Source organism: Lacerta agilis, chromosome 2 (genome assembly GCF_009819535.1).
Source record: "Lacerta agilis isolate rLacAgi1 chromosome 2, rLacAgi1.pri, whole genome shotgun sequence".
Taxonomy (NCBI): Eukaryota; Metazoa; Chordata; class Lepidosauria; order Squamata; family Lacertidae; genus Lacerta; species Lacerta agilis.
The window spans coordinates 36,249,534-36,269,396 of NC_046313.1; the positions used below are offsets into that span (position 1 = coordinate 36,249,534).

General features: G+C 42.7%; 1 protein-coding gene across 1 annotated transcript in view; it reads right to left on the reverse strand.

Moving 5' to 3' along the window:
- Positions 1 to 7,061: 7,061 nt before the first annotated feature.
- The window catches only part of LOC117041127 (heparan sulfate glucosamine 3-O-sulfotransferase 3A1-like), a 64,877-nt gene continuing 52,075 nt past the window's right edge, over positions 7,062 to 19,863 (reverse strand). Inside the window, exon 2 of the mRNA XM_033139524.1 lies at positions 7,062 to 8,145. Coding sequence (XP_032995415.1) covers positions 7,527 to 8,145 — 619 coding nt within the window. The 3' untranslated portion in view covers positions 7,062 to 7,526. The remainder of the gene's footprint in view (positions 8,146 to 19,863) is intronic.

The window sequence follows — 19,863 nt, forward strand, 5'->3', positions numbered from 1 at the left end:
GCTCGGGATCTTTGTGAGGCAGTTTGGGGGTTCCTGCATATCTTCCCCTCTATTTACAAGAAAGGCAGGGGAGTCACTACATTTCATCTGAAACATAGCATTGCTGAATGGTGTTAAAAAATGTGAATCACTCAGAGGATTTCATTACAAGAAACCACAGCCTGAAGGTTTCCTGATGCTTTAGCCAAGTCACAGAGATGCACTATTGTGCTGCACCCAGACCTTCGAGGAGGAATAAAGTGGGGATGCCTATTGTAATACTTCAGGGCAAGGGAGGCATGAGATCTGGGCAGTGGTTTGTGGCCAGGACCCATCTAATATTTGCACACAGGGTGCCTCCATCTGTACCATCCTAGCTTCTAATCTCAAAGGCTCTGCTGTTCTACTTGGTGGCTGAGAGGAAGAAGAAGAAGAAGAAGAAGAAGAAGAAGAAGAAGAAGAAGAAGAAGAAGAGGAGTTTGGATTTGATATCCTGCTTTATCACTACCTGAAGGAGTCTCAAAGTGGCTAACGTTCTCCTTTCCCTTCCTCCCCCACAACAAACACTCTGTGAGGTGAGTGGGGCTGAGAGACTTCAAAGAAGTGTGACTAGCCCAAGGTCACCCAGCAGCTGCATTTGGAGGAGTGGAGACGCGAACCCGGTTCACCATATTAAGAGTCTACCGCTCTTAACCACTACACCACACTGGCTGGGAGGTAGGGAGTATGTGGTTGTTGTATTTCTTGGTCTGCTGCTCCTGTAATCTGTTCTTCTCTTTCTGCTGGGCAAATTGCCTCTAGAAATTCTCCTGTTGGGGGAAGGGGCAATGTAGGGTGATAAACAACACACCCTTTGATATGGTATCTTAGAGAAAAATCCCCCCTCCCTCTCACACACACTGAAGGGAAGCTCAGAAGGAAAGATCAGAAGCAATCTCATCCTGGAGGGAGGAAAACTATAAATCATGGGGGAAATGTTGGTACACTCTTGTTCTCAATTTGCCACAAGGAACTTATGGTGAGAAACAATGATTTGCTTAAGTCCAGGGAAGAACCTGAGTTCACAAACACTGGTGGCATAAGAACTTTAAGAATGGCATTCCTAAAGTCTAAGAAGGCCATCATTTTTGTATTAATATAACCATACATAAAATGGTCAGGGATGGACCTACCATTAGACAGAGTGACTGCCTCAGACAGATGATTTTGAGGGCAGCAAATGGTTACATTTTCTGTTGTTTTGTTTTTGTTATTTTCTCCCAGGGAGAGGCACTAGTGGGATTTTTCTTTCTCATGTATCAAACACCCCAAGGTCTTTCTTGGGTATGATGATTCATGCTTTAGGAGAAGTGATGCTATTTGCTCTTCTGCCTCAGGCAGCAAAATGTCTGGGGCCAGTTTTGAAAATGGAGGATGTTGAAAAAGAGAGAAGAGGAAAAAAAAAAATCTTCCTTACTAAAACTCCTCCCCCCCCCCGGTTTTACTGTATCCAGTCAAGTCCCTTCCTCCCCAAAGCCTTAATGAGGATTTCTTATGTTTGCATTATAAGCTCAAGTCCTTCAGTCCAAATCTAGATAAATATTACCTGGGAGGAATGCTGAGCCTACATTATGAACTCTGGATAGCAATAATTAAAAGACAAAATGCAGAAGCTCAGGAAAAGTAATAGGATGTTTTTCTGTCCAAGGATAAAGATTTATATGAAACGGCAGGAATTTAATAGAATGTTCCGAGGTACGGGAGTGTATTTTCTTGGGATTTAATCTTTGCAAGTAAAAAAATAAACAGAAATCTCATTTTACCTCACCACACTGAAAATTTGATATTTGATTGCCAAACCACTGAATATGCTTTTTGCTGAAACATTTCGGAAGTGAAGTGTGACCATCTGCTTCCTCGGGGCGGTCGTAGAGTGCATACCTTGCATGCAGATGCTCCCCAGTCCAATCCCCAGCATCTCTAGGTAGACCTAGAGAAATCCCTACCTTGCAGAGCTGCTGCCAGTCAGTGCAGAGAGTTTGGGGTGGGTAACTTGTGACTCTCCAGATGTTCTTGGACTCCAAATTCCACCAGCCTCAGCCACCATGGCCAAAGATTGAGGATGATGGGAGTTGGTAGTCCAACCACAGCTGGAGAGCCGCAAGTTCCCCATACCTGGAGGAGACCGTATTAATTGAAACTGACCACCAGACAGACTAGATTTATTTAAGGCAGCTTCCTCTGTTCCACTAGATTCCTGCTTCATTAACCACTGGATTTGTGGGCATGCCAGCATCAACACTTAGCCCTTTGAAGAACTGAGCAGCCCCTGAAAATGCACAACCTCACTAACACCATTCATGAGGTCCACCTCTTTCTGACTTTGTGTAGCACATTTTCTCTTTTGCCCCAGAAGATTGGTCTGTACAACCTATTTATTGGTTGTATTTTTGTTTTAATTGACTTCGGGGGTGTTTTGCTCATAGTGTACACACCTTAGAGATTTTTAAACAATGAAGTGGTCTAGAAATGCTTTGTGAAGAAATGAATGAATGCGTAAATAATGCAGATGAAGTGATAGGTATCACAACAACGTTTACTCTGTTTTTTCCTGCCTGGGCATTTCTTGCACTACTTTTAAATGGAGTGAAATAGTTATTAATTATTATGTATGCTTCATGTGATTTTGTTGTTTTTGATGCATCCTTTTTCGGGAAGTATACATCAATCAGCCTGATTTAAAATGGTATATAGGTACAGTGATACCTCAGGTTACATACGCTTCAGGTTATATACTCTGCTAACCCAGAAATAACGCTTCAGGTTGAGAACAGAAATTGGGTAGCGGTGGCGCGGCAGCAGCGGGAGGCCCCATTAGCTAAAGTGGTACCTCAGGTTAAGAACAGTTTCAGGTTAAGAACGGACCTCCGGAACGAATTAAGTTCGTAACCAGAGGTACCCCTTTATAAGAATTCTAAACAAACAGACGAGGGTGGAAGTGGAGCCAATGTGTTTAACAGGATCTGTTCAGGCATGGGTGAAGCCTGATGGCATCTGGAAACAAGATGCTACTGACATTTCACACATTTTGCAATATATTTTTGCTGGTTGGACTGTTAAAAACTGGTTGTTTGGTATCTCTTTCTTCTATGACTTCGGCTAAGCCAAGCTTCCCTAAACTGGTGCCCTCACGATGTTGCTGGATTGCAACTCCCATCACTCCTGAAAATATGGCCATGTTGGCTGAGATTGATGGGAGTTGGAAGTCAAACATCTGGAGAGCATTAGGTTGGGCAAGGCAGGGCTAAGTCCTCACTGGCATCTGCCTTCAGCATCAACACCATGGTTCTGCTCATCACACAAGTAAAATGATGCCAGTTTGCAGCATTCTGAGGCTGCAGCATTGACTCCCTCTATTTAAATGGGTCTTCATATTTACTGTGTATATGAAAATCAGACATCAGAGAATTTTTTATTAAAACTGTGATGGCTATGAAATAGCCCAGGTTCACATCATCTCTCTCCCCCATGCTTTGTGTCAAAGCCAAAAAAGACAGCACAGTGCCTCTCAATACCCGTAAGGTTTATTAAAACATGTGCTTTTTCAGCCTTAAATTAAATTAAAAAGTATTTCAGCTCATACAGAAATAACATCAAAGTGAGGAAATGAGAGGATTACAACGCAAAGAAATAACATAAAATAGTATGTACAAAGTAAAGAAGATTTCTTTTCTGTTAATAAAAAAGAATGGGTATCTTTCTTGGCAGCCTTATATGGTATACCTTATATACTGGATAGAAAAGGAGAGATAAAGCAATAACTATTTAAAATAAATAACTTCAGAAAGTATGCTCTTGAGTAGGAGTCATAGAATCCACAAAATATAAATTAATGCCATATCCATTTGCATTTATTACACCAGGTGTGCTAAGAGGTAAAAGACTCACTCAACAGGCTCCTTTACAATCTGGTTTTTAATTTAGTTTTGTACAAATTTCTTTAGTTCATTGTATATATACTGGCAAGAAACAACCCTTTGGAGAAATATTGACAAGCTGCATCCTTCAGATTGTCTGCATAGAAGTGTTATAGTGTGCGCTTCTCAAGACAAAACTGATTTGGGTTAGTAATTATGAAATATCACTCCACAGGGACACAGTAAAGCCCATATGCACCAAGGCCCTAATTCAGCATTGTATTAACAGAGGAAATGGCCACAAAGTGATCTGCAAACTACAAGCTGGTACTTTGCTGTAAGCTGTCTGGAAATGAATGGAAGCTGCAATTGTTTTAGACAAAGATGATCCCACACATAAACAAACAGGAGAGTTCTCCTTTGGACAACCTCTCTGAACCTTTTGCTGCTCACCTGTTTGTATATCACAATTCTGTAAAATGGCAATGTGGTCATATTTCACTTGAGAACATGTTAGCTCCATGTCATGTGTAGAGATTGCTGTTCCAAAGTGTCCCAATCAAAAGAGGTCATGTTTTAATCTGGAAACCCTAACTGAAGCCCAAGAGAATTCTACAGGAAACAAACTCGGCTATCCCCAGTTATTAGGTCATTATAAAACTAACCTACCTCAGCATCTAAAAAGAAACAGTGTCTTACTTCCTGTTGGAGATTTCAAAAACTTCAACCCTCTTGTGGCATCAGTAAACCTGTGGCAGGAGCAAACACAATGAGCACATTAGATCTGCCCCGCTTTGTCACCATTTTTGTTGCCTTCCCAACTGTCTGAAGCATGGAGTCTTTTGTATTCATTGAGGCTCCAAGCATGTTTTAAAATCCTGATTTTGCAGAGTTCTAAAATGTTTGGATTGAAGAAATGGTGTGTGAAACAACTCATCCACATATCCTCTGGTCATGTGTTCACTGCTGTCAATGAAGAGAGCTTTCATTTAGTTACAAAACCCAATTCTTTTGCTAGGATATAGCATGACAAAGAGGTACATAATGTATATGACATGCTCTATATCAGTTTGATTATATTTTTAAAAGACTTTGGGATGCTTAAAAAAAAATCTGAGAAGGACAACTTAGGGCCCAATGAGTGTTCCCCACATCAAACGGGGTGCGCATGTTGCGAGGTTGCGAGGGGTCCCTTTGAATCACGGTGGCAGCTCCTGGCAGTTGGACAGGCTTAACCTTCCCAGGTTGGGATACCTGTGGACTCCACCTACGCTAGCAGCCGCCCAATCCCGGCTGGGAGGTGTTGCCAAGGGGATTGGCCAGGTAGAGGGAGGGATTATGCACTACAGACAATTTAGGGCCCAACAAGATGTGATGCGACATTTAAGTGATGACCCTGGTGTGCTGCATAAAAGGAGTACGTGCAAAAGGGCTACCTAATCCTTTTCCATTCTGCACCTTGTTGCCCTGTAGCTGGCTGCTCTAGTGGATGGGAGATGGGAGTGGAGAACACTGATTGGAGCAATGGATGGAGGGAAAAGAATGGAGGGAGGGCTGGCTGTTCTTTCCCCATGTGTTCTTTTACTGTTAAAAGAAGAGTTTCATCCTTCACTTTGTATTTAAACAGGACAGACACATGAAAGGAAATGTGTCAGCCAAGGTCAATTCTAGTTTGGCCCATAGAACTTGAAATGTGACAGAAACACCAAGGTATGATATCTGAGGGATGGCAGTTTGAGACCTGCAGTGTTAACAAATATTAACAGACACCAAAGTATAATTACCCCAGGTCTCCAGTTCTAATTGCAGCCTAGTCCCCATATTGTTCTGCCAGGTCCCCGTGAGTATCAGTTGTGCCAGACCAATTACAAACCACGACACTGGGATATAGTTAGGATATAGAGGTGTTTCTCATACATTGCAAAGCTGTGCAACCTGATTAGGAACAAGTTGTCACCCTTCCAGATTCATGGACGGCTGAAAATACTTATCAGGAACAATGAGCCGAAATTATCACCAATATCAATATCTGTTAGCTAGTTAAAGGTGACATAGGCTTTCAAGTTTATTGAAATATCTCTATGTTGTTGTTTTTCAATACAGTAATGGGAAATGATTCACTGCTGTAGTTTTGGATTTGGGAGATGAACCAGGTCAAAAGAGGGCCATAGTATTACTTGGTACCCAGTTTGGCCTCTTATTGTAAACCAGTCTCCATTTCAGAGCCCATGGCAGTGCTGACGGTCCCCTTCCCTTTTAGAGTCCCCAGACAGAGTACTTTCCCCCAATAGCTGGTCACTGTATCTGGGATGAATCAAGCTTTCAGAAGGCCCTCAGACAGAAGAACTGCTGAGAGTGGGAGCAAGCCAGCATTGTCGTATGTTACATTCTCAAGTGACCAATTAACTACTTTCCCTTCTTTGTTTGGGCGATTATTGAATGTTTACCCAGATGTTTTATGGCACAAGACACTGCCAGGAAAGGGCTTAAGGCTAGAGATGAGCCATTCTGAGCAGAGACAGGAGGCCAAGTGGGTTGGCTGAAGGTAGTGAGTGGTAACCTCATGACCCCTTGTGCTTAAGTGGGGGAGATGACAGAGAAAATGACTTAGTTTTCTCTCTTCCTACTGTTGACTCTTCCACTCATCCCAGCTGTCACTGGGCTCTGGGTAGAGAAATCTGAGCTAATACAAGGTTTTATGGAGACAACAGGTGGGTTCGTTGGGGGTAGAGGGATAAGGCTTTGAAAAGCCTTTCAAACTATAATGAAGATACTTTATCTTAATTAGTTTGGATATTGGATCTTCTCTGAGAAAACATCTAGGTTTGGAGTCATATGTTTGGACAAGGCCTCACACCACTCTTCAGTAAATGCCTAATGACCCATTCCCAAGGGTGTGCTTTAGGTTCAGTAGATGAAACAGAGAACCGTTGTTACAACTTGGGAAATGATAATGCTGTATTTGGGCTAGAGAGAACCCTTCTCTTCCTGGTTGTGCTGGGCCACTATCAGGGTACATGCCTGGAGAGGATGCTGTAGTGTCTTTATGAAGTCAGGTGAGGAAGAAAGGAGTGAAGAATTTTGTAAACTGAACAGCCCCCAAACTGAACAGCTGTTTACTGAATTCACATCATGAAAGTCTCTCTCAAATTAAGAAATGAAATAAAAATGGATCCCACTCCAGACTCTTATGACATATCATTTTATAAGGCTGACATCTGAGTCTCATACCGCATGTCATGCCAGAGCAGTAGAACTAGGAAAATATCTTCTAAACCTGATTATTTTGGTCACCAACATGACCGACTAATGCCATTTTGTTAAAAATCTGGGCACAGAACCCAGAATTAATAGACAAATAGTGCCAAATTACTTCATAAAAACCTCAAAGATGTCAAATGGAAAATTGGAAAGAGGCAAACCCATACTGGACGCAGTGGCTAGATCTCAACGGACAGCCTTGTGGAAGTGGATACTATAAATCCTGACTAACAAAACAAGAAAAACAGAAAACCATGATATGTGCATCAAAATGAAAATATTAATTTGAACCACCAGACATTAGCACAAATATTAATTTCCCCTCTCTATTGATATGTACAAAAATATATTTTTCCTTTTTATTTGTTTAAATTATTATTTTCCCCAGCCTCAATCCCAGCCAAAGTCATGTCCAGTCATCTGGTAGAACTTCATGTTGAAGGGCCTGTAGAATTCCCGCAGCCTCTGGACCACTTCCTGGTCTATGTTGGGGTGGGTCCGCCCCTTGGTTTTGCCCAAGCAGTGGGGCTTGCTGCTGCCTTCAGCCTTTTTCAGGCATGGGAAACCCTTGGTTTTGTTGAAGTAGAAGTGTTTGTCCGTGATGATCCTCTTGAGACCCAGAAAGTCCTGGACTCGGCCTAACTCACCAGCTGGATCACTGATCAGCCTCTCCCCACTGACAAAGAGGATCTGCCCAATGGGGAAGTACAGGAGCCAGTTTTCCAGGTGCTTGGCGTAAATGCCAATCTGGATGGCACTCCAGGAGGTATCAATGAGGCCCGTAGTCCTGTTTTTGAAGGTCAGGCTCTCAAAGGTGGGGATGTCAGGCTTCTTGGACAGAGTTTGCGTGTAGTCAGAAATGGCTCTGGTGACCGGGTCTCTGACCACCACAATGAGCTTGGTGCCCTTCGACATGGCAGAGATGCGAGCCGGGGCTTCCTTGGTGACAAAGTAGCTGGGAGTTTTCTCCATGGTGATCTGCCCATCGAGAGTTCTTGGCATCAAATCCCTAATGCAGAAAAGAGGAGAGATTGAAATTACTTTTGGAGAATTGGGCTTCAACAGCAAAAGTTTGGTTAAGGTCTCTTGCAACGAAGGCCAGTTGGCACACTCAAAACAGATGTACGTAGATTGCACTTACTCATAGCACTCATAACACATTTTTCATTTGTTTGAATGCTTTATTATCTACACCAAGGCTGAATTGCCATGGAACCATGCCATCCATTTTCATAAGCTAAATCTGACACAATAAGTAAATCTCCAGTTATGTGCACAGTGTAGCTATTACATGTGCATTGCGCCACAAACATATCAGTAAGTAGTATATCCTATCCAAACAGCGTAATTTAGCTATGATATAATTCCCACAGATGCAAATAGGAATGGTTTCCTTTATTTCAAATTGCTATGGAAGTGGTAGCTATTTTTCTTACTCATAAAATTATTACTTAGGAATTATTCAGTTAAAATTGCCAGGCCGCAGATTCAGTATAGGAAAAAAAGATGTACAATTTCAGACACTGCATAATCATTATGCTGGCTGACGCTGATGGGAGATGGAGTCCAACAATGTCTGAAGGGTCACAGGTTCCCCATTCCTGCCCTGGGAACTAGCTTAGATGACTTCTAAAAATATTAGGCAAATTAATGGTGGAGAGGTATATAGACAAGCTATTAGCGATGATAACCAATTCCTCCATGTTCCCAAGTTGCCTGGTGTGAACAAATAGGGGTTGTTGTTGTTGTTGTTGTTGTTGTTGTTGTTGTTGTTGTTGAATTTGTACCCCGCACATCTGACTGGGATGGTTATTGCCTTTGGACATCCTGGAGGCATCTAGCTAGACATTGTTACACCTCCAGCTTCTCATTAGAATCTGCAGAATGATACTTGTATCTAGTTTGTGTAATGGCATGTTTATACATTCCACTCTTCCTTGCATGTTGTGTTGTACTCTCTTGGGGAGGGGGGGAGGGGAAGGAAGTTTATTTTCTGTATGTTGCATCTGAAAAAAACATTAGGAGGTTTTTTTTGTTTTTGTTTTTAGTCACCTCTCACCCTACCCCGAAGCAGTCCTGTTCATCCTACCATTTTATTCTCATGTGTTGTTATTTAAGAGTCAAATGACCTTCAAAGCTGAATGGGCATCTGAATATGGGTTTCTCAGTCCAAACTCAACACTATGAGTATCCAATGCTACATGAGTCATCTTCCACTTATGGAATGGGGCTTCCAATTCCTCTCCCTTCCCTGAGCTCACCCCTCCCAGAATATCCCCCAGTGTTCTGGAAGAGAATTTGAGGGTCCACAGAGGGTTGCAGGGGAGAGAAGGAGGAAGTTCCATTGTGGAAGTAGAACAGCAACACTGGATGCAACCCTATATATTTCACCAAACTGATTATAACATGTGGGTTTACTGGGGTGGGGGTGGGGGTGGGAGAATGTTTTGAGTTTTCAAACATTCAAAATGATGTCATCAAGGGAAGGCAAAGCAACCGGCGCTTTAAGCTGAATGTGAGTGGGAAGATGGGAATCCTAGCAACAAAAGCAATTCAGCAAGGAATCATCTGCCTGAAGAAAACTAGGGTTGCTTGAGGAATTTGTTCTTTGTGATTTCTGATAGGAACTGATCTGATCTGCATCTCCCAGACTAATGCAGAGATCACAACACAGTTATCCTTTGGATTTTGTACTTCTGTGGGTTTTGCATTGCAGTTTTTGGCTTTTAAAATGTTCCAATGTAGTATAAAGATGAATATTTTATGATAAGCTTTTTTAAGAGAGAGAGAGAGAGAGAGAGAGAGCAGAAATACATTCTTTGTGAGAAATTTAGAAAGGCATATTTTGAGAAAAAATACTTCCAGAAATACATATTTATGTCCTCCATGTGCATTTTTAAGAAACAGCAGATTAATGTGGAAGCAGGATGGAATGGACTTACAAATAAACACATGTGAAACTGATATGAAGCAAAAAAAGAGAGAGAGAGAGAGAGACTAATCTGTTAATCCAAAAGGGAAACTGCTGTGAGGGTTTGGGTAAGAATAATTACAGCATTAATTCAAAAGTCTAAAGTTGTGATGCTCAGTTCGAGAATATAATCAAGATGACTTACAAAATTGAGATGACACAGGGTCAAAATAAATGAGAGAGAACATCATGGGATGTTTCTATCATGTGACTCCCATCTCCCTTTAAAAAGATAGCCCAACTTGATGCAAGAGCAACAACTGCTAGATTGTACCCCACTTAAATAAGTATCCAGGAAGCAAGAATTGGCAGCCTGACTGTGTGTGTTTCATTATAAAAGGTATGGTTGTGAAAATAATTCTTATTCTGATACATTTAGATTACATCAATGTGGCAACTCATCACACTGCTCCCTCTGAGTAATTGTCACATTTTAAAACCACATTTAGGAATGGGGGAGGAATGCATCTGGTCTGCTTTCTGCAGCACACTGGCCTGGTATGACACTTTTGTACAGTGGTACCTCAGGTTACAGAAGCTTCAGGTTACAGACTCCGCTAACCCAGAAATAGTACCTTGGGTTAAGAACTTTGCTTCAGGATGAGAACAGAAATTGTGCTCCGGCGGCGCGGCAGTAGCGGGAGGCCCCGTTAGCTAAAGTGGTACCTCAGGTTAAGAAAAGTTTCAGGTTAAGAACGGACCTCCAGAACAAATTAAGTTCTTAATCCAAGGTACCAGATCACAACCAAATTCCCAGTTGGATTATGCACTTATCTGAATTTTGCAGTGCAGTTTTGGTGTGAAACCTTATTTAAAAAATAGGTGTTTTATGTACAAAAAGGTGCATGCAAAATGCATTTAATTTAAATACAATTTATTCATGCATTGTTTTAAAAATATCCAAACAAAATGGGACTGGATGAATTTATGATTGTGGTCCAGCAAAATTGAAATTAAGTTGTTCGGTCCACTCATAACCACATCAGGCCAATGTGTGATTACATAGACAAAGCCTGCACTGGAGTCTTCCTAGGTACTGCGTCTGAATATGCCCCAGAAGCCACAGTTCTTTACTGTTTTCAAACACCTGAAATAGCTTAATAACTGTTAGAAGCATTGTAGGATCATCTAACTTTAAAGAAGACTTTTGTGAGCTTCCTCTTTTAAAAAGGATGCTTACAGAAAGGGTCAGCCAAAACCCAGTCCCATAAAAGCAAACAAAGATTATCCCAGATGATTCACAATAGGGCCAGATATTGCCAAGTCCAACATTAATTACCCATTCTTAAGAATGAGAGGAGCCACCGAAACGCTACCCTAACAAAGCAAACACAGAAGGCTGATTGCTCATATCTTGATTTACTGGGGAACTCAAACTTTTAGGTGGCATCTTTGTAGCACATTAGTCTTCTTCAGAACTGGGAGATGAATGCTATCTTTGTCCGCTTGTGTCAACACTTGGCAGGCTGAAGCCACGGATTGCATGTTGTTGGGAGCCACTAGGCATGTCCTGCCACAGCTCTGGAGAGATTAATGAATGACAAAGGCATCTTTCATGGACATAAACAGCAGCCTGTAGGGCCTTATGGATGGGTGGCATCTGGATTTTATTGAGAAGCAGCCACTTGAAAAAGATCAGAGCCACAGAAATATTTTGGCAAACATAATTTCCAAATGATTTTTTTGCCAGAATAAATGGACTGTGTTATTTTAAATTTAGTAGGGTGTGTGTGTGTGTGTGTGTGTGTGTATTTAATTATTTAATGGAAGAGGATGCCTTCTCTGAAACAGAGTACTTTTTATATGTGTAGTCTAAATTCATAGTCCAGCGCCCACTCAGTTCTACCCATGCAGCTGATAGGTCAGCCATGCTTCAAGTATGCTACTGGAGGCCTAAAGCTAGTGCCTCAATGGACGCTTGGGCACAACAGAACCAAGAATTTTAGAACTAAGCACCATGTCTATTACATATCCCTGAGTTCAGGCATTGCATTTGACTACCAGCAGTCGTCACAGGAGCAATAGCATTTGACAAATGCTGACTAACCAAAACCTTGACTATTCTCAAATTATTTAGGCAGTGTGGAAAGAAAAGTGACCCTGGTCATTTCAGCTACAGCACCATCTGATTTACATTGTCCTGCTTAACTGGTTTGCTGAATAAGTTTATTACATGCCTACTTTTGCATTGAGAATACTACCAATCTGGTTCCAAACGTTTGATGTGCTCATTAATGTTTTGATGTTGGACTGGAGCAAACAGAAGCATCTATGTGCAGGACCAACCTGCAGGGTCGGGCAGTGTCCTGGCAGAGGTGCTGCTGCCACTTAGCGGGATGGTGTGGAAGTGGGACAGGGTGGTGGCAAGGTTGGTCCTGTGTGGACGCACCAGTGGAGCCAATCCCATGCCCCTGCCGGTGTATTCACACTGGCAGGAGGACAGTGGCGCACCCTTGCCCCATGGTGCTGACCACCCCTATGAGAAGAACTCAGCCTTGGTCACCTTTATCCAAAGCATGTTATAGTTAACTGACAATAACAGGATGTATCAGTGATTATTTTCATTCCACAGTTATGGGGGTTCAGGAAAGGAGAGAAGTTGCACATTTTCCCTTTGGGGCATGCATGTGTTCCTGATGTGTTCACAGTTCTGCTATGCATCTCAGAGAGACTATGCCTGAGGGTGTCCCTCTACCAAAACCAATTCTATGCCTTTTAAGTGTCAGGCTAAATGGAGCTTGAATACATGTCTGTTCTTCAGCCCCAACCTCTTTGAGAGTGAAGTGAATCTGTGCCAGGTGGGGCAGTACTTCTATTCTAGCTTCCCAGCGGATGTGTTACTGTTGCTTACCAGGAGGGAGAGAGACAAAGCGGTGGGGAAGTTAAATGCACCAGCCCAAGTATCGGATTGGCTCCACCAATGTGTTTGCTCCCCATCAACTTTCCCATTACTAGTAAGCAACAGTGACTGATCTGCTGGGAAGCTGGATTAATGGCGCCACACCATCTGGAAAGCCACTTCTGGAAGCAACACCACCCCTACCATATATCCAGGATTGCCCTGCAGACCTCAAGAGTTCTCTACTCACCATTTATGTCCCTGGCTAGATCCACTCCTGTCCTGTCCCCCAAGCAGTTTTGGCTGTCAACATGCCCATATATGCAATTTACTAACAGAGGAGCAAATGGGGCCGGAGGGCTGTTGCTCTGATTATCTTTCTTCTGGGGTGTGATGGGGGAGAAGAATGACCATTGAACAGGCTTTGCTGTTCACGGTGTGATAGTTCCTCTCTACACAGCCTCCTTCATTCGCCTTCAGCATTCTGTTTCTCGCTTTGCAATGCTTGGTGGCGGTTGCTGAATGGGCAATTGTGCCTTGAATTATATAGGCTCAGGATGCCAAGTGAAGAAGAAAAGAGCAGCGGCAGGCAAGCTTGTAAGCAGCACGGATACAGTTTCCATGCAGATGCCCTTGGGTGCAATGAACAAAGAATGGCACATTACGGAGCATGGGGCCTTACGGCAGAGCCATCCCTGAGTGCTCACACACACTGACACAATCGTTTATCCTTATCTTTGGCATTGTTACCATTGACCTGACCATGGCCCCCAAAGGCTGCATTAAATAACTGCTGGAGAAACAATGCAAAAGAAAGAGATGCCAAAACTGCAGGAGGGAGAAAAGATATTTGTACAAAAGCAAGCCTGGTGCAAGGCCCAGCCCCATTGAGCGACTTATTCACACACCTCCCCACATGAGCCTCCAAGTCCCAGAGGCTGTGCAAAGTCTTATCGCAGGAGCAAAACATGGTCCACAGGCACAATGTAGTGTGCGTTCAGACATGCATTTCCATTGTCCTGTTGGCTGAAGGAGGCAATGTTTATGGATTTGTACGGATGGGCTTTTGCCAACACCAGTCGGCATGCTCCACTGCAAAAGCAGTTTCATGATGAAAGGCACAGGCACAGAGGGCACTTCTAGAAAACCTGTTTACTGAGCATTCATCTGGATTTGTTTGCAGGGAGATTAGACAATGTTGGCTATTTGATGAGCATTCATCCTCATTTGTTTGCCAGGAGGTGAGATGACGTTGCATCAAAGCAAGTACCGGTATCATCCCACACTTTCCAGGGCGTTTCCTCATCACTTTATCCATCACAAAAGTCCAATATTTTGGAGAACTGGGTTTCTTATGCCAAACCACCCAAACAACTATAATTGCCCAACCTGAATGTGCCAGTTCACACAGTTCCCATTATGCGAAAATTCACTTATCTGAAAATAAAGAATTATGCGCAAACATCGCTACACATGCCACAAATATCCGAACAGCTGGAATTTGCCCAGTTCCTAATTTATTTGTATTTTGCTGGCCAGTGGCAAAATGGAATTCTGTTTGGTAAGCTAGACCTGCATGTATATGACTGAATCCCACCTGAAAATAGCAGCAGTCTGGAAGTGCCCATATTCAACTTAGGAACTGCTTGCAGGTGGGTTTAAAGCTTAGATGTTTCTCACTGCCATTCCCCTCCCACCATCACCCTTATCTAATTTGCTGTTCAAGACCATTCTGCTATATCATTCTTTGGAACCCTATAGGGGTGTGTGATTTGGGAGAGAATTGCAATAGGGTGGTCCAAAGGGCAACCTCCCTGAATGACTTGGCCATTAGAGTTTTGACAGACATTTGCACCCAACATGTAGTTCACCATTAAGGAATGTTTTCATTAATTCTAAAGACTTTTAAAGTTCAAGGACCCATCATCTAGGCCTTAATATCAAAGTGTTATATCATGACAGTGCTATTTTTGTATGATTTTATTTTTTTCTTATGTGCTCTACTTTCTCATTGCTTTACCTTTGGGTTACTCAGAAACTTTAAACACTCACACTGGCCTGATTCACATGAAACACTGAGCCAAATGATAGCTTAAAGTGAATAAGCAATGTGCTGGTGCTTTGCTCCTTCCCTGGTCCTGTTGCCACTATACTATGGTGGTTTGGCTTAGCCTTATATGCCAACCTAGGCTCGTGGTTTGTCTCATTCCAAACAAACTACAAGGAACTACCTTTACCAAAGCCACATTGCTACTGCTTTCTGATAATGGCACATTTATTTCTCAGTAGGTAGGCTGGTCTATTTTGAAGGGTGGGTGGATGACCATCCACTTGAAATAAATGACAAAACTACATGCCTAAGCTTAGCAGTGGCACCGTGGACTTTTGTTGCATGCCTGCCTGAACAGAAGAAGGCAGGTCTATGGTCTTGGCTATCCATACCTCTCCCTTATCTGAGATCAAAATACATGTATTTGTCTCATGCGGTGATGTTTCCATTCTGCTGCAGTTCATCTTCCACCCAAAACTATGTTATTTGTCTCAGTATCATAATTACAGAATTTAATTTTGAACATTATATTTTCATTACATTATTCTGCCCCATTCATTTTGGCATGAAGGAAATGCAACACAAATAATGGGGAAACATTATCAATTATGTATCATTTGTGGACTGAAAGCAACAATTGCAAATACCGGCCATATTCACAGGATCAATTTTCATTCTGGACACGGGATGAATACATGAACACTGGCCATTTCCTCTCTTGTCTCTGTTTTCATTGGAAATTCCCCGATGTCCCTACTTGTAGCACATTGGTCACAATGCTGGTTGCCACCGGACTAGAGCCTCATTTACCTCCCCGTCCCACACTCCTTCAACTCTACTCTCTCTTGTAGCAGTGGGGATGTGTGCAACATAAATCTCACATATCAATGAGTTCATCTCTGGAAAAAGACAGGGGCCATCCAACATGATTTAGTTGTGTGTTGCTTTCAAGAGATGCTTTGCTGCTCAGATGACAGTGCTGGTTAAAAAATGAAAGCTGCTTGTTAATGCAGAGTTATCAGGGTTTTGCATATGTGGGCAGGAGGAGATAAAACAAAACACCTCCCCACTGGCACTGTGAGTCAACAACATGCAATGCTTTGAAAGAAAGAAAGAAAGAAAGAAAGCGGGGGGGGGGGAGGGAGAGAGAAGAAGAAGAAGAAGAAGAAGAAGAAGAAGAAGAAGAAGAAGAAGAAGAAGGAAATTCTGATAAAAGCATCAATCCACCATGGGATCATGGCATCTTGACACCTTTTGCTGTTATTTCACAGCGTTTGCTGCCTCCGGCATTTGTTCACTTGGTGTTTTGTTTACATTTCAAGCAACATGCAGAAGTGCCAAGACGCTATTGCTGTACTTGGAGGTATGATTCAAGGCAAGGATGGGGGAGGAGGGAAAACAGGAGCTTTACAATGTTAAACAGACAGAACACTGCCTATGAGCAACGTTAGAAACTCGGATATATTTAACTAGGCACCAAATGGCTCCTTAAATCAGGGTTACAGGCACCAAAAGCAGAATGTCTACTTGCCATTTGGGGGCCAAATGGCTTGAAAGTCATATATTTCAATGCAACTTTTTTTCATTCTGATTGTGAGGTTAAAATATCACAGATAGAATTCTGCAGGATGTTTCGCTAGTGTGTGGAAACAGGCAAGACCCAAGGACCCCCAGGCATGCACCTCTAGATGGTGGAAACATCAGACGCCATCCTGGCACCTGGGCAGCTTCACTTGGTTGCAAGTGGCCAATAGCCAGGTGCAAAATTTGCCTGGTGCCTGGAAAATTTCCAACGCTGCCTTGTGAGAATATCCAAAGACTGGGTGCACGTGTGCAAGCTTGAGCACCAGGAAAATCCATATTTTATCATTATCATCATCACCACAATTACAGTGCAGCTCTAATCTGCTAAGTTGCCTTATAGACATGATGGTGGAACAATACAGTGAGTCACTGTGCTGTACTCACACATCTCACTGGAAAGTGGAGTGCCAGCCCAGCTTGGATGGATCAGAACCATCCCTTGTGAGGCCACACTACTACACCCTGGAAATGAATGTTCCTACCAGCCATTATATACTTGCAAATAACACTTTCCCCACAATATAACCTGGAAGCCGATCATAGTTCCACTCAAGACACGTAAACAGCAGAAGGAAAGCACATCACACACATGGCTATATATCTCACTAGCACAGTGTATGACCCATAACTATAAGATTGCAGATGCAGCATGACTGGTTAAGGCAGGAATGGGGAACCTGAGACCTTTCAGATGTTGTTGGGCTACAGCTCTCATCATCCCTGACTGTTGACCATGTTGTCTGGGGCTGATGAGAGTGGGACCCCCAACAACATCTAGAAGGCCACAGGTCACCCCTCATCCCTGGACCAAAGGATCTCAGGTGGCAGGATCAGGAGAAAAAAATCTCCCAATTACTGATCAGATTGCAAAAGGGAAAATGGACCAATAGTCTGACTCAGGAGGAAGTCTTTGGAACTGAAAACCTCCTTAGTTTACTGACTCAGCATAAAGCCATTTCTTATAGCTGCTTTGTCTTATGACAGTAGCACTGAGAGGAAAGTGCAGTACGCACTATGGGGGTTATTCAGAGCCTAGAAAAATAAGCTAATATTCTCTTTTTGAAGGGCATGGTCTTGTTTCCAGCATAAACTTGAATCCGATCCACCTCTTCACTCAGACAAACAAACTATGTACAGAAAAAATGGTTTTGGCTGCGTAAGGTTTGGGATTAATCTGAAGGGATGTGAAAATCTTCTGTTGAATAAGTTAGGCAGCCTTTTCACCTTCGATATTAAATTACATAGTGGCTTACTGTTTGAAAACTCTATGGGGACAGTGGGCTATGCACAGCAGGAATCACTGCATTTCATAAAACAAATAACGTAAGATTGGGCAGTTTCTGGCTGACCAAGGGCAAAAGGAGCATTTGCTATGACTCTGAATACCAGTTGCTAGGGCTCAGAAGTAGGGAGAGCCCTGTGGCACTCAAGTGTTGCTTGTAGGCTTCTCATCAGCATCTGGCTGGCTATTGTGAGAGGGCAGAATGTTGACCAAATAGGCCTTTGGTCTGATCCAGCAGAGCTTTTCTTACGTTCTTATGCTATGATGAACCCCAAAATGCACAGTGTGTGTCTGACCCAACAAACAGTTGAGAAAGCCAGAAGTACCCCAAGCAGGACATCTGACCCATTTAGAAAGCTTCTTTGTATTTTTATATTATTGCTTTGAAGTTTCACTGAAGCGAGTCTGGTATCCGGACAGAAGTGACCACGGCCATGAATGATGGAAACAATCCATTGGGAAATTCTCCCGCGCAAGTCCACTGAGAGGAATGGGAGCTGCTGAAGAACCTCTTGGGGAGCAGACGCTTGAGAACATCCCAGTGGGCTGTGCCCTCTCATGAAGCCTACAGTATATGAAACAGTACTGAATCCTAATACACAACCCTGCAGAAATAGGGACAAATCTGGATGAATGTTTGAGATGGTGAGCTTTTGTGGTTAAGCTTCCATCAGAAGGTCAGTGTGGTGTGTTGACTGGTTGTATGAATGAACTCTAGTTTTCTGGAAATGTTTGAATTGGAAAAAAGTTCCTTTGCAAATTAGGGTCATTTGCAAAAAAAAAAAATATTAATGGCACACTTGCCTAATATCCTATTTGCGGTGGGCATCCATTCATTGTTCCTAATGAAACAGAAAATTTTGGGACAATAAAACACTTGAAAAATGTTCCGCTTTGGATTTTTTTTGACCTACATCACTGCTTAATACACACGTCAAGCATGACTGCATCTCACTCATCGCCTCATGGGAAATCTATAATAACTTGGTGGGGCTAAAAGAAGGGCAAGTTTGATCTTGCCATGGGGGTATGAGGTGAAAGTGCTTTCATCCATAGTTGCCCGACTTTCACCAGAAAGGAGATGACCTAAAATGGTTTGTTCTGAGCCTGTAGCAGACTCCCTTTCAAGCTCTGTGGAGACTTCTTTGCTGGTGCACACAGACACTACGGTGCTTTTCCATTTCATGAAATAAGCTGCTGGTAATGAATGCTGCTGTTTCTTTAGGCTTGCCCACAACTGTGTGGGATGCCTGTGGTTTTTCAGCAGGGGAGGTTGCACATGTTGTGTGACTTTGTAATGGATCCAGATATCTCACTTGCTGGTAGCTCTTCAATAGGACTTCTTTAACAGCATTATTCTCCGCCCTGGGTAAAGTGCAAACAGGATTTGAATTTACATTTCAGCTTGCAAACAAGCCCTGGTGTTTGCATACAGAATGGAGCTCCAGTAACTGACATACACTACAGGTGGGTAGCCGTGTTGGTCTGCCATAGTTCGACTATGACATACACTAGTATTGTATCCAAGCCCTGTTCTTCACTGAATGGAGAGAGGCACTGATTGACTACAACACGTGTGTGGAAAGTTTTATGGGGATAGGGAGGGCTCAGACTATTCAAAGTACCCACTCAAAGTGCATGTTGACTTAACAACCCTTGTTAGACTTCACACAGCACTTTAGAGATGTGCCACATACGTTTTCTCAGTAATCCTTACAATAGGAAAAGTCAACCTGCACCGCTCCAGATGTTGTTGTACTCCAACGCCCATCAACCCTGGTCAATGTGGCCAATGATCAGTGATTATGTGAGCTGTGGTCCAAGAACATCTGCAGAGCCAAAGGTTTCCCACCCTTGCTTTACAGCAACCCTGTACATTAGATAAATATTGTAAGGAAAATACTTAGTAGAATGACGTGTGTGTGTGTGTTTTTTATTTATTTAATTTATATGTCATAGTGTAGGTGCAGATGTGTGAGGGGAGGGGCATAAAGACTATAG